Genomic DNA, 14887 nt, shown 5'->3' with positions numbered 1-14887 from the left:
TCAATGACCAGGCTTCAGGTGGAATCTAACATTGTAACTCAGATATCACAAAGTTTTAAAGGTTTTATTCACATACAGTCAGTAATATAGACAAATGTGCTGCAAATCAGATAAGTAGGGACAAACACTTGCAACAAACCCAACCCAACTTTTGCATATGTTGCAATTTATTCCCAAGCAGCAAAGCTTTGAATCATGGTATTTTCACCAATACACTTTAATTTGCCAAAACACAAGTCTGTATCAGAAGCAGAAGAACTTAACATCAATTTTCAATTACAATTTCTTGCAGGGGTGGGGGGGTGGGGAGAAGAGCATCAATTTTAGATATTACCTTCATGAATATCTAAAAAAATGACCACCAAGTATAGATTCACTAAATTTATTTTAAAAATCATAAAACATTTCTTACAAAAGAGCATTACATTCTGCACACTGCTCTGAATGGATGCCAGAAACATGGACTACTAATATTCTCCCCCTTCAAAAAAAAAAAAAAAAAAAAAAAATACAGTGTACATAAAGCAGGGTGTTCACAATAGTTACAGAAAAACATTACAGATTATCACCAACTAACAAAAATAAAAACCACTCTCTCTGCTGCTGTTTCAAAATTCCAATGTTAGTCTCGCGCACCACCCTGTTTCCCCCCCAAATATTTGTAAGGAACTAAAACATTACATCTGGTGGACAGCAAAGCTTTCACTACACCTCAAATGCAGAACACCTATGAAGCAGAGGAATGTTGGCTTTTTAAACAGAAGCAGATAAAAAAAAAAGATGCAGGACTCCTTCAGTTCTTCACTAGTCTTAGAAAAACTTTCCAGAATACTGCTTCACACTATAAAAAAGAAAAAATATCTTGCATTAGAATCCTTCAACATCTGCATACTGCTTCACACTATAAAAGAAAAAGAAAAAAAGCATGTATTAGAATGGTTGAACATACATTTTGCATCAATATTTACACACATTTTTTTTAAAAAAATCAAAATTACAAGTTCTCAAAACACTTGCATATTTTTAAAGACTAAAGGTTTAATTCACATTTAAGCATTAGTACTCTGAAGTTCAACATTCAAATCTATTATTACAAAATATTTACTAGTTAGCCAACATGTTAATACAGAAAAATTAAGCAAATTAAGCAAATTAAATCTAAAGCTGTTAATATTTGGCAGAAAAGACAAGGTAATGCCAGTAAGGTGTGAAATGCTGCATTAACAGCACCAATCGTTTTCAACTTGTCCTGTAGAGGGATGGCCTGTGCCATATGGCAGACTGCGATTTGTTGTCGATTTAGTTATCTAAAAACAACAAAATCACTAGTCTTCCACACAGAACTAGACCAACATCCACTGAAATCTTCTATATTTTCTACAGGCTCTATATAATTTATTAGAAGTAGTTTTTGCAGCAGTTTTCACCAGAGAAATGAGAGGACTGCTTGGTTAAGGCGTCTTCCAGCAAGATTAGTTTTGAGGGCGTCTTCATTTTAGTAAGAATGGAGAACAAAAGAGAATAAAAGGCAAAACTACCAAGTGTAGAAGTCAGGTCCTTATATAGATATTTTTAAAACCCTGCCTTCTAAAAGCTACATCATATAAATAGAGAAGAAGAGCTTTAGAATTTAGTGGGAGTGCAACATTAAAACTTCAACTTGCCTGTTCTGCAGTAAATACTGTGCATTCTGTATCTGATCCTGTGTGCCTGTAATAGTTATTATCCGGTCTTCTGAGCCTTCTAAAGGTTCATCAATTTTGATCGAAGCCCCTGATTCATGACGTATTTGTTTGATCCTCTGACCTCCTTTCCCAATAATAGATCCAGCCAACTAGAAAAAAAGCCAGTAATTTAATATAAAATTTCCCTGTAAAAGCAGTTACAGAATTCAAGGTGTTACTCTCAGTAGTTTCTATGATTTTTTAGAGTGCCAATGGAAATTGCTCCCTTGTGGCCACCATTTGTTTGCAGCATTTTTGAGAAATAGTCAAATTGACTAAGCAAAAAAATCAAGTTGACAAGTTTATTTTGATTGCTCAAGATCAGTAAAATACTAAGTTTTACTATTAATTATTTTTGTAAAATGAAACGACAAAATGAACATCAAATAATCGAAGAGTGGCAGTTTGGAAAAATGTATACAGCATAGAAAGAAAAAGGGTGAGCATCTGAAATATTTCTGGTTCATTTGTACAATCTGGGCAAGATGTTTTAGAGAGCTATTACAAAAAGAATAAAATACTTACATCTTTGGGAATCGTTACTTGTGTTGTGATGATGGGTCCACCGAGATCACCGTATGATCCACGACCCCCTGCATAAGAATAGTCTGATTTAAACGTATGCATCAAGTCCTTATAATACTAAGCAGTAAACCATGCGTAAAATGTATAAATATAAACTTACCATATCCAGACCCACCCTCAAACTATAGGAAAAAAGAAAAAGGTTTAGTGTTCTTATTTAATGAATCAAACATTTAGACGAGAAACGTTTGTAGCAAATGTACTTAGCACTCATTAAAGGCGCTGATTTGTTAACTCTGGGTATATCCACACAGCAAAGAAAAACCTGTGGCTGGCCCATGCCAGATGACTCAGGCTCAGGCTGTGCAGCTGTTTCATTGTTCTGTAGACTTCCAGGCTTGGGCTGGAGCCTAGAAGTCTACAGAACAATAAAATAGCCCCACAGCACAAGCCTGAGTCAGCTGGCCCGGGCCAGCCGTGATTTTTTGTGTAGACATACCATCTGAAGACTAACCCCATTTTGCACAAAGAAAAACACCACAGTGCCATAAAAGCATATGCAGAAAGAAAACGACTGCTCTGCATGATCTTTCCAGCCTATGTACCTCAGCCCTATTCTGGAAGAAACATCTGGGACTGAGATTGCAATGACACCAAGGATCTGGATATGTATGTTAACAAAAGAATGTGAATTAATAATGTTATTTAGATATGATACCAAATGGACATCTCACAATAGTGACGTACTGATCCAAGATCAGAACTTATGACTCAGAAGTGAAAAGCCCAGCATTTCAAAGCCACTTAAACTACTTGGTATGACGACAGCTCTTGTGCTCTACAACGTTTTTCTGAGCCCAAATATGTGACTTTTATTGAATCTGCAGATCGTATCAGCCCTCCTCTCACTCTGCCTAGGTCTAAGCCAATGGTTCTCATCCTGCGGCCTGCTTGCAGCCCAATCGGCACATAGCTGTAACTCGTGTGACTCCATGTGAGCCCATATAACCCACAGAGAACTGCATATGAGAACCACTGGTCTAGGCAAAAATCAAGTGGCAACTGTAAGGCAGTGCTTTAAGAAGATTAGCCCCAGTACATAGCCCCAATATAACATGCCCCCCCATAGCCATAGCACCCTCCTCCCCTCCAATCCAGGACAGAAGAGTGCTAAAAAGAATCAGAGCACATGATCAGTGCAGAAACCTGTCACTAATTCTATGGAACTTCACTTGATGTCTACAGTGCTTCACTTCATGCACTTAGTTCTCCAATCTTCCTGATTAAACACATTTTAACTGATTCCTCTAATTTATCACTTGTAACCTCTTAACTCCTTTTTTAAAGTGCAAAAACTAACTAGATTTGGATACTTATTAAAATTCAAATTATAATTCAGCAAATTAGTCAGAAATACGGGAACATGCAGAATTGTTATTTGTTTGCAGAATTTCTAATTGAGCTGCTTCTTACAATAATCTCGCATTTATTTACCTGCTACCTCTGGTCCTTTTTGAGAACTATGCCAAAAAGGAAACTATTTAGAACCAAGTGTTCAGTTAATCATTTGTTCCTAAGCAACAAATATGGTATAATCATGTTACTTAGCAACAGAGTTATCAATGCAGTATATTAGAACTTACAGTGGAACACAAAAAAAGAAGAGAATGAAAGCCACTGTACAGGGCTTCATTCAAAGTTATGATTTTATATTTTATCTGTACACTCAAATAGTGCAAAGACCAAACAATGCATACCTGATAAGATGCTTATCCATAAGTGTATGTTATAACCCAATTTTAACATTTTCATAATTAAAATTTAGCATGATAAACCAAATAGAATATTTAGCTTCTTACCAATAACTGGTTAGAGTACACTGCCTCAGCAGATCCATAGTGGGATACAAGCACAAACAGTGCTGTTGTAATAGAAATTTCTGCAAAGCAGCAAGTGATGTGATGGTAGAGTAATAGCACCTCATGGATCAAATGTTAGGACTAAAAAAAGGGGCAAAAGGGGAGAGTGGATCTAAAGAGGCAAGATATTGAAACAACAATAGTTAGAGGCTCTTTACCATTTTCTTCTTTGAGAAAGTTTCTGCATATTTGTACTCTGGGATATTAATTGGTAGTACAATCCCCAAGAGAAAGCTTAGCAACTGCCGCATTTGCTCTCAAGAAATGGACAAGTGAAAGATGCCAAATGAAGAGTATACCTGCATGAATCTGTAGCCAGAGCACTAAATGGAAGGTTTCTATAACTTCATAGTACTACATAAGCCTGTCATGGGCTATACCTAAACTGAAGAATTGCCTGATGTCCTTCTCATTGTCTGAGGAGAACATCCTTAACCAGCTAAAAAGACACTCCCTCTGAAGCAGTAATTATAGCAGATCAAATTAAAAGGAAAGAAGAAGCTCACTCACCAATTCTGGTGGTTGTATGTCATCACAGGCGTCCACGTGACACTGCATCATCTTGCGAGAGAGAGCATGGTAAAGGGAGAGAATGGGGACAAGAGAAATGTATCTGAGTCCATGTCCTCAATCAGAACTATAGCTAACGAAGTGAAAGTGTGCATGTACAAACACACACACACACACACAGAGGATGGAGATGTGTAGGGGAATACCCGTGTGCTCCCAACCACCTTCCCCAGTATAGAGTACCAAAAAGGGAGAAGGAACCAACTGGCCACCCTGTTTCCTCTAGATTCTGGCCAGTGGCAGGGCTTTTGGAGGGGGGAGCCTGAAATGGCTCATCACTCCTTCTCTGCCCCTTTGGATGGGACAGATTTTCCTGTTAAGGATGCAACAAATATGGCACTCTGAGTTAGCTTTACCACCTATTGGCAGATGTTACCCCGCAAGCACCAAACCCTCACGCTTTTACTTCAAATTCTTCTGCCTGATGAACCCTCATTTCAATAGTGAGTGAAGAATAATGAAGAGTGGGAAACGAAGGCTCTCTCTCCTTTTTGCAAGAGCGGTAACTGTACTTCCTCCTTACTTTAGTATCCCTACTAACGGGGACAAGCTGTGTGAGGTAATATTTTATTGGGCCAGCTTCTGTTGGTGAAAGAGACAAGCTTTCCATCTTACACAGAGTTCTTCAGGACCTGCTAGTTCACCATCAAAAGGTGGTCGAGTTAAAGATATTATCTCGCCCACCTTCTCTCTCCATTATTCTGGACCAACATGGCTACAACACTGCAAACAACGGAAGATATCCATCCTCAGAACTGTTTCACTTTTGCTGAAGGTGCAACCTACTCTCCCTTCTCCCCACTTATGGACTATGTTCCTGACCTTGAGATTCACATAAAATCATCTATTGTCAAAAGATTCAGTTATCTCTGAGTTGTGTTTTACACACAAGTTCTGCTTATGGCTCCATAGCTAAGTCTGAGTACTTAAAGTAGGGCTAATACCACTGTGTTACATCCTTACAGCACAACCTTCCTGAAATTACAGCACTCTTTGGGCACAGAATAAACTTCCTAAAATGCTGGAAATAAACCCGTTAGTTAGTTTGAGTTAATGGGTTCTCTAAGATGTCCAGTACTCAAGAGTTACATCACATATGCCCCAAGTGATCTTAACTGAACATACAGACCCATCAACAGTTACAAATAACTGAAGTCTCATATACTGTTTACACTTTAAAAAAAAAATTTTTTTAATGGAATAGTAATACATTTTTGCCATTATTTTTCAACTTGAAAAGTTCCTCCTTCAGCAAAGCCTCACCAATAATTTTCCACATGCAACTTGTTTTTGCCCTAAAACACAGGGTAAAGAGTAAACATCTGTAGCATGGAATGATTATCCAGAGGGTGGCTACACTAATGTTTAACATGTTACAACTTGACTTAGTTGGCAATTAACTCACTCAAGGTTAAATAAATCTGGTGTAGATAAAATCTATTGAAAGTGAAGCTGCAATCAACAAAATGACTTATTTGAAAATGACCTCCACCATTCCCCATGGAATTGGTGGCACCCTACAATGGCCGTCAGGGGCCATCATCGTCCCCTAGGGCAGCTTGACTTCATCCACACTAGGAGCAATGGAAGGCTGTGACCATTCTGAAAGTGGGCACTTACTCACTGAAAGCAATAGAAGATGGCAGTCATTTTGTCATTTGCTATTCCACCTTTATGAAAATCTCTGTAGTAGATTTAGAGTAACATTTATCAAGCTCTGCTGAAGGAGAAAGGTTCAATAATGGGGGGTGCGGGGAGAGAAAAGCTACCTGTTGTACCAGGTCTACTCATCAGCAATGGCAGGTGGACATTTGGGGGAGGTCTCAAAGAAAATTTGAGGTACTGGAGGGAGGAGGTAACTGGTGTTCATGTATGGAGGTAGGAGAAAATTACAGGATATGCACAGGGAAATGTGGAGATCAGGAGTGGCGGTATCTGACCAATATACGCAGGCTGCTTTGCGTTCATCTAGACGAATGCAAAGCAGACCAATCATGATAGTGAATACTGCTTTAAAAAACATTTCACATATCTTATCTTCAAATGATTAGAAATATCACATGGTAATAAAATGGTCAAACTGGGGTTAAGGTTTGAGTACAAATCAATAATGTAACAGAACCAATAACTTCAAAAAAAAAATCCAAACGTGTTATACTATGCAGCAAAAGCGTCCCAAAATAACCTTAATTCCATCCTGTAGTGACACCATTCAACCACAGTAAATTTATTACTGTGTGTTTGCAGTCCCAGATTGAATTAAACCGATTTTTAAATGTTCAGGGATGCTTCCCCCCTCTTCTCCTGCTGTCACTGAAGGACAGAATACAGCTGGCCTGTATTCAGTAAGGGCCTGGAAAAGCAGTTAAGGTTAACAAATTTGGATTTCTTTTGAGTTTAACTGTGAATTTCCTGGATTTGTAACATTTGGATTTGGGATAATCACAACACCCTTGTGATGCTTTCACCATTATGATAATGATATGTACTCAACTTTAACTACAGTTTAATAGAGTTTTTATTTGGAAATATACACTTACGGAAAAAAATTGAATCTGTGTTTAGAGATTAGCTATTAGGAAACTGGTACTTTTATCAAAATGCTAGAAATGTTCTCTTCCCCGCCACCTGCGTTTGTGGAAATCTGCACGCTGCCCATTTTAGGAACCCCCGCCCCCTTCCTCCTATTATAGATAAATTACACCATGTTAAATATAATGAAATAAATCTTCTCTTTTCCTTTCTTTGATATGTCTCCTAAGAGAGATTTAAAGAATAAGGAAGATAAAGAAAACTACATGTTATCAGCACTTTTATGTCTACTACAAGGCCAGCTGCAAGGAAGTAATGTCTTTTTAATCAATCCCTTTCCATTCCTCTCATGTAGCTACTGTCCAAGTTGCCACTCTATTGGTACCTCTAGGTTTGTTTGAATTATCCCAGTAAATTAAGTAGTAAGACTGCTTATTATTTTAGGATTTTATTTATTTATTTAAAGCACAATTATTCTGTGGAACTCATTGCTATAAATCATTATCAAGGCCAAAAAATTAGCAGGATTAAAGAATTACAGATTTCTATGAACAAGAGTATCTAGAGTAATAGTAAACATATTAAAAAACCAAAAGCACCATTCCCTCGACCCTCATAAATCCTTATGTTTTAGGGCTTAAAACCGGCCTCTAACTACCGGGGACAGAAGGAAACTTTCCCTGGGGCAGGTTATCCCCTAATTGCAGCACCTTCCTTGCTGGCAAGAGGCTAGAAGACCATATGGACCACTAGCCTCATCCAATAAGGTAATTCCTATATTTCTAATAAGCTACCCATTAAGTGTGTTTATAATTATTTTAATTACAACATTGCACTTTTTACAGCTTAAAGTGAGCAACGTGGAAGTGGAAAAAACTCATTTATTGTCCAGAAAGACAACAACTTCAGTATTTATATCAGATTTCCTTAGAAGTTTTTTGTTTTTCTTTTAGTAAATGAATTTAATTGTGTATAACCTTCAATATCAACCATCCATTTGTGTAGATATTGCTAACATTTATGTATGAAACATTATGTGCCAACAGTGGTTTTTTCTTTTTAAACATCAGAAGTCTTTGCCTGATATAGCTTAAAGATTTAATATTACAGTGAATTTTGATTTTTTTTTTGGTATGTGCTTCAATCTGGTTGATAATTAACTAAATATTTTCTAAAATCTAACAAACTGTTAAGATGTACCATGACACAGCTTTTGAATGAGCAGAACAGAAACAGCAGCTAAATTATAAATCTGGAAACATGGTTCACTTTGAAATGGAGACTGACTTCTTAGGTTTGTAATTCCTAGCTGTACATAATTCATGTAAGCTATTTCATAAAATTTTTTTGGGAAAAAATGATTTAAATAAAAACCATTTTAGATGAGGATGTACCACCACTTTATACGTTCAAAAGCCTGTGAAAGGAGGAATTCTTGCAGCTCATTCAGGTCGTCTTATGTAATATCCAAGCTATCAGAGCAGTCTTTAAAGCCAGTTAAAAGAAAGTCTCTCTCAATAGGCTTGAAAGTCAACTCTATTTATCTAGTCTGGACTAGATTCAAATCCAATGTCTATGGTGGTTCTGTAACTAGAGATACAGGACGAATCAATCCTTTATAGCCTTCCTTGTGAAGAAATTTCTTAAACAGAATGGCCTGCACATCTAGCAATATATAGTTATAGCTCTTAACTGAGAAAACAGACTTGAATATTCCAATTTAGTGGATTAAGTGAGAGGAACCAAAAAAATTATTTTTAAAAAAACTGCAACAACTTTTCCTTTTCAAAGCATGTTTTCCTTTTTCAGCATCTGGAAGATTTGTAAAGATTCTTAACTGTCAAAGTTCATAACCGAAACTAAAAAGGTCTCAAACTAGCAAATCTATTTACCTTCAGTCTGGATAGAAAATCTAATAGTTTTAAGACAAAAGAGCTGGGACCAGTGTAGGAAATGCTCACACCAGAAGTGCTGAGCACAAGTTGGGGATAAGAGAATAATGTGACTCATGCTGGTCACTGGAAAAAAGTGGCAGAGAAAAACAAGCACTCCCATGTACTTCACTTCCATCCAGCCACATGGTATCTGAATGTTGGATCTTTTCCTGTCTTATCAGGATAATGTTGCGCTGTCTTTTGAGTCATTAGATTTATATAAACATGATCTGACTTTCTGAAGATGGCCTTTACTCCAAAGAGAAACTGCTGAGCTTGAATTAATATGCAAAGTAGATACCACTAACTTGGGTTTGAACAGAGACTGGGAGTGGCTGGGTCATTACACATATTGAATCTATTTCCCCATGTTAAGTATTCTCACATCTTCTTGTCAACTGTCTAAATGGGCCATCTTGATCATCACAAGTTTTTTTCTCCTGCTGATAATAGCTCATCTTAATTAATTAGGGGCTTACAGTTTATATGGCAACTTCCACCTTCTCTGTATGTATATATCTTTTTACTATATGTTCCTGTATATGCATTCGGTGAAGTAGGCTGTAGCCCACGAAAGCTTATGCTCTAATACATTTGTTAGTCTCTAAGGCACCATAAGTACTCCTGTTCTCTTTACTATAAAGTCCTTCAGAGGCTATATTCATATTGGTTCAGCGGAGACTCAGACATTCTGCCAGAGAATTGTCCTTTCTTGTTAAGTGAAGGCAACTGGGAAGATCTTACACTTTACGTATCACTACTCCTACAGGCTCTGTCTCCAATCAGGAGCAGCATCTTTATATTTCACATACAACCATACTTCCCAAACACACATGTACAGCTGAGGTTGCTGGGACATTACATTTTTTCTGGCCCTGAGAACAGCAAATGGATTCATTCAATCTGTTTTGAGGAAGTAGCAGTTCTAAGAAGAGTGTACATGATCATAAAAGTCAATTAAGCTTGTAATACGACGGGATGGAAAAAAGTGAACTGATAGGTTCACAGGAAGATGCATTTTCAAGTCTTGAGACTTCTGTTCTGAGAGGAGCTCTTAGGTCACCAAACAACCAAAGGACACCCAATAAAAGTTGGCTTGATTGGGACAAAGTGGACTTTCTAGGTTTATTCCATGTTTGAGTCCATAATAAAGAATATTACTACATGAAGAGAGTATTTTGAAGACATTGTGCTTTGATCAGTCATCCAAGTAAACACATCACTCCAGAAGTCTTTTCAGACACACAGATCAAAATATGAAAATCGGTCTTGAGAACACGAGGTTGGAGGTTGTCAAATGGAAGTCAGTATCACCTGATTTTGCATCTATTGATTAGTTCAGTTTCTGAAGATGCAGGATAGAGTAGAAACTCAATAATAAGTGGAAACTCTTCCCTTCAATACTTCTGAGAAATTTCTACTTCTCTGTTATATAAGAATAGTAACTTCCTGCCATAGCAGGTTGTGAAATATCGAAGAGTTGAATAAGGATGGAGTGCAACTGAATCACATAGCTTTCTTGAACTCTAACATCACAGATCAGTATGTTCAACTTTGTGTTACATGGAAAAGCTAGATAGAAGAAAAGGCATGTCTCGTCAAACTTACTGCATTCTTTGAGGTTCCAGACTGAACCAACAGAGTATAGAGAACAATACCTTAGATTAGTCTTACCTCAGCGATTCATCTCCCTGATGCCCAAAATGAGCCTTGATATACACTTTCCACACCGGCTCAACAAGTCTCCAGAAGAGGAAACCTGAAATTTGCTGTGACAGTGGATGACTACTGTGAATGTTTCTTTCTGAATCAAGACTGACAGCCCTGAACAGCTAGGCTATGTTAGTGTGGTTTTGTTTTAGTGAAGGGGTTCAACCTTCAATGGACATATTTTCATATCAACTAGGAGCCCTGAGTACTCCACTTGCGCATGTCTATGCAGATTTAACAGGTAGCCACAGCCTTTGCAGCTATGATCACTTAACACTGTCGATGAATATGCACTGAAATTTTGCAAGAGGATATTTAGCTTTCTTAAAAAATCAAACAGAAGATATTTCAGATATAAATTTTCTCCCAGACAATTATAAGAAAAGAATGGCCTGAAAAAATGACAAAACTTAATGCCTAGTAGCCAAAGACTAAGCCTTTCTTCCTAATTTCCCTTGCTCCAGATTTTTCTGCAGATATGGAGACCAGAGAACCAGGAATGGGACAGAAAAAGGAATATGCAAAAGCCTTGACAGAGGATTTGATGAAGATTATTCAGATTCTTCACCACAGGTGTTATGGATGTAGGGTTAAACCAAAAACGTAGCAGATTCCAGTAATCTGTCACTAAGACGCAAAGACAGCACTGTTCTGACAAGATTCCAAAATGGTCTGTCCATTTAAGTCTTTTCTTGAGTTTAAGACACTTCCAACTCCACAGTTTCTGACATCCTGATCAAGTCATCACCACCTAATGTTGAAGTAATGTAAAGCAACACTCAGAGACCGACAGTTGATGCTCAACCTTGCCTTATAATCACTAATCCAGTGACTGGACATCTTGAATAGGTCAATTCTAATCTTAATACAAGAAAAGATGACCTAATAAGGGAAAGAATCAGTATCACAGAGTTTCTAGTAGAGAGAAAATATCGCAGGCTTCTCAGTGAACTCTTCAATCCTCACTCTCTAGAAAAGATCTTAACTTTTGTTGGGGTAGACAAACTAGGAATCTCTCAATGGACTTCTCTTGTCCCCTAGAGTTCACCAGGCTCCTTGTGATCATGAAACAAATGGGCTGTATCGACAGAATCTGACAAACGGCGAAGGACGAGAAGTTCATGGAAAACGGCTGCGAGAGCACATACTTAGTAACAAAATTCAAAATCACTGGTAAAAGTCTAGTTTTTCCTAATATAAACAAGGGTCTAGGCCAGGGGTTCTCACAACACATTTTTTGGTGGCCTCAGAGTGTGGCCACTCTGACAATTTTTCCTAAAACACTTAACTTTAGGAAAAAAAAAACAAAACAAAAAACAAATATGCACATATACATGTCCAAATCATTATAATTTATCTATGTAGGGTTTTTTGTTGCAGACTCAATAATACAAATACTGTACAGTTATCTCTACTCTTTACTGGATCAAAAGAGAACAGAAACATAAATAAGGTGCTTTGAACATTCTTGTTTTTTTTCTCGTTTCTTTTGCTTTTTTGGGTTGTTGGTTTGGGTTTTTTTAAGACTTGCTAGCTATAAGTAAGTCTGCGGTGAAAAGTGGTATTTGTATGTTTGTATGTATCACTTTTCACTGCAGACTTACTCAGCCCCAGCAAGCCTGGGGACAAATTAAGCCCTGGATGGGTAGGTGGGTTCAGAGACAGCAGAGGCCAGGGGTGTTGGGGCAGGCAGTGGGGGCCAGAGGTGATAGGGAAGGTGGGGGTAAGCTTGGGGACAGAGCCCGCCACCACACAGCCAAAGAAGGGAGCCCAAAGCCCCACATCCAGGGGACAGGGCCTGGGGACAGAGCCCGAAGCCGTGTGGTGGGAGCCTGCTATCCACCACCCCAGGTCTGAAGCGTAACCCCACCACTCCCAGGAAGGTGGAGAACTCACTAACTGCCTGCTCCTCCAGCTTGTCTCTCCCCAGAAGGAGGTGGGGCGGCTTTGCCTCCCGCTCCCTCAAACCACTGCCCAGGAGGCTGTGCCTGCAAGAAAAGCTGCTGTGGCCATATTTGAGAACGTTGATCTAGATGTTTGTAGGTACATTTAGAGACAGAAAATATGGAAAAGCCATCATGAAACATCAAATTTATAAATTCTGATTGGAGTATATATTGAGTTGAAATCCAGGTACCTCTGGAATTTACCTGAGCTCTCAATCTAGAGGAAAAAAGAATCAAGTGAAGAACATGAGTGATAAGATATTCAAGATAACCTGGGGCAGGTGACAATCTGCAGAAAAGTGGCAACTGACAACCGAGACTTGAACTGGGGGCCAAATGGGCAGTACCTGCAGCAGGACCCGACAACGCTAGAATGGAAAGCAGCAAGCCATCTGAATGCTCATATTTGGCTTGCCTTGCCTTTTAACTTAAAAAATCATTCTTGGACCAATGGCATCTCTCAGACGATGGCCCCAAACTTAAGTCAGAGTAGCACTCCATCACTTTTTTCTGAAGCCATGATGAGCAAGTCCCAGAAGCTTCAGAATACATGAAGCCACAAAGATCCAAGAGCTTTAAATCCTAACATTTTTGATACTTTTCTGAGAAGCACTTTTAGGCAAGATGTGCACTGCACAATGGGGGCAGTAGAGCTTCTCCTGCGGACATAGCCACCACTGTTCGTTTATGTGGGTTTATTATATTGACAAGTCTGCATAGTGGCTACATGAGTGATCTTGCAGCTGTACTGCTGTAAGCTTGCTAGTGTAGACATGGTCTAACAGTGTCACAGCTATCTACAAGATCTAACACAAAGTTTAGCATGGGTAGTTAGCACATATTCTAAAAAGAAAAGGAGTACTTGCGGCACCTTAGAAACTAACAAATTTATTTGAGCATAAGCTTTCGTGAGCTACAGCATTTGATGCATCCGATGAAGTGAGCTGTAGCTCACGAAAGCTTATGCTCAAATAAATTTGTTAGTTTCTAAGGTGCCACAAGTACTCCTTTTCTTTTTGCGAATACAGACTAACATGGCTGCTACTCTGAAACCTGTCACATATTCTAAGGGACCATTCAAGATGAAGTGGCCTATTAGAACCCATGTGGTCATAGGACTAAAAGGCGAGTTAGTGGAGACAAACTGACAGAGCACCATGGCTGATAACAGGAAAACAAGCTGACTCAGGCAGTGGTGTATGCCCCTTCTAGCTTCAGTCCTAAATATCCCTTTCCATGAGGGAGCTGTGAAGTGTACCTTTTGCACTGTTCTGATGGGTCCCTGCTTTCTAGAACTTTGAGAAACAAAACCACATATCCTAGACCAGGTACTTGAAGAGGCAATTCTTGAAGGAGAACAAACAAGTAAGGTTTTTTGGTGAATACATGGTAAATTACAATACAAATTAAAATCCTTACCATTCCATCGTAACGGTCTCCAGGTCTGCCCCTCCGGTCATAAGACATAAGATCTCTACAATGAAGGAAAAAAACCAAAACTGGTGTATAACTTAAGTATTTTTACTTATGTAAGGTCACATTTTAGTTCAAAATTGCTAACTCAATTTGATAATCTGCAACGAACACAGGAAGCACAAATAGGAATCAACAAATTCTACTCTTTAGAATTATTTTGTACGTCCTTGCGCAACAACTCACCCGCCACGAGGAGGCGGAGGAGGAGGAAGAGGAAGATTACGTGCTCTGCTACCACCTCTGCCACCACGACCTGGAGGAGGGGGAGGGGGTCCTCTGCGAGGGCTCATGTCATCATAATCTCGTCTTGATGGAGGCATGGGACGCCCACCACGACCAGGAGGCATTCGATCAAAGCCTCCCCTTCCACGCATTGGAAATCCTACAGGACGTCCCCTTCTATCATCAAACATCATTGTGAAGCCACCATAGTCATATGTTTCATCATAGAAATTGGGGTCATACGGCTGTGCCCGTCCTTTGATTGGAGACTAATTAAAAAGTAGAGAGAGTTCGCATTTGACTGTTAAAATTAACAGACCTCAGTATAA

General features: G+C 38.7%; 1 protein-coding gene across 3 annotated transcripts in view; it reads right to left on the bottom strand.

Moving 5' to 3' along the window:
• Positions 1–352: 352 nt before the first annotated feature.
• Positions 353–14887, bottom strand: part of HNRNPK (heterogeneous nuclear ribonucleoprotein K) — a 26626-nt gene continuing 12091 nt past the window's right edge. Inside the window, exons 10-16 of one of the 3 annotated variants that reach the window (XM_074953181.1) lie at positions 14520–14827; positions 14280–14334; positions 4679–4729; positions 2410–2431; positions 2250–2332; positions 1665–1834; positions 353–901 (exon numbers count right to left, since the gene is read on the bottom strand). In XM_074953181.1, coding sequence (XP_074809282.1) covers positions 868–901; positions 1665–1834; positions 2250–2332; positions 2410–2431; positions 4679–4729; positions 14280–14334; positions 14520–14827 — 723 coding nt within the window. In that variant the 3' untranslated portion in view covers positions 353–867. The remainder of the gene's footprint in view (positions 902–1664; positions 1835–2249; positions 2333–2409; positions 2432–4678; positions 4730–14279; positions 14335–14519; positions 14828–14887) is intronic. The other 2 variants (XM_074953180.1, XM_074953182.1) reach the window with 2 other exon arrangements.

This window comes from Natator depressus, chromosome 5, assembly GCF_965152275.1.
Source record: "Natator depressus isolate rNatDep1 chromosome 5, rNatDep2.hap1, whole genome shotgun sequence".
Classification (NCBI taxonomy): Eukaryota; Metazoa; Chordata; order Testudines; family Cheloniidae; genus Natator; species Natator depressus.
Note: the sequence above shows the minus strand (reverse complement) of the source record. Positions and strands in the feature narration are given on the sequence as shown.